Below are 282 nucleotides of genomic sequence, written 5' to 3' on the forward strand. Positions count from 1 at the left end.
ACCGATGAGCGCCGGCGTCGTCTGCTGAGGAAAGCGGGGAGGAGAGGACCCGAGTCTCTGCAGCGCTTGGTGTTCGCTGCCGGGGCCGGCTGCTCTCCCGGTATTCCCAGTATTCCCTACCCGCTGGCGGCTTCTGGGGCAGGTATCGCTACCGACGTGGGAGGAGGGATGAGTGCCGAGGGATGCGGTGGTTTTACAGCAGTAGATCCTACGTATGGAAAAAGGCCGGGGAGCGTTTTGGAAGTAAGTAAGGCCAGGTGAAGGAGGTGGGCGTTTGGGGGG

The 282-nt window shown here is 62.4% G+C and overlaps 1 protein-coding gene across 1 annotated transcript in view; it reads left to right on the forward strand.

Annotated features, from left to right (window-relative positions):
- Positions 1-182: 182 nt before the first annotated feature.
- The window catches only part of RNF103 (ring finger protein 103), a 15,233-nt gene continuing 15,133 nt past the window's right edge, over positions 183-282 (forward strand). Inside the window, exon 1 of the mRNA XM_010155654.1 lies at positions 183-243. Within this exon, the coding sequence (XP_010153956.1) occupies positions 183-243 (61 nt within the window). The remainder of the gene's footprint in view (positions 244-282) is intronic.

Source organism: Eurypyga helias, unplaced genomic scaffold (assembly GCF_000690775.1).
Source record: "Eurypyga helias isolate BGI_N326 unplaced genomic scaffold, ASM69077v1 scaffold9977, whole genome shotgun sequence".
In the NCBI taxonomy this organism is placed as follows: Eukaryota; Metazoa; Chordata; class Aves; order Eurypygiformes; family Eurypygidae; genus Eurypyga; species Eurypyga helias.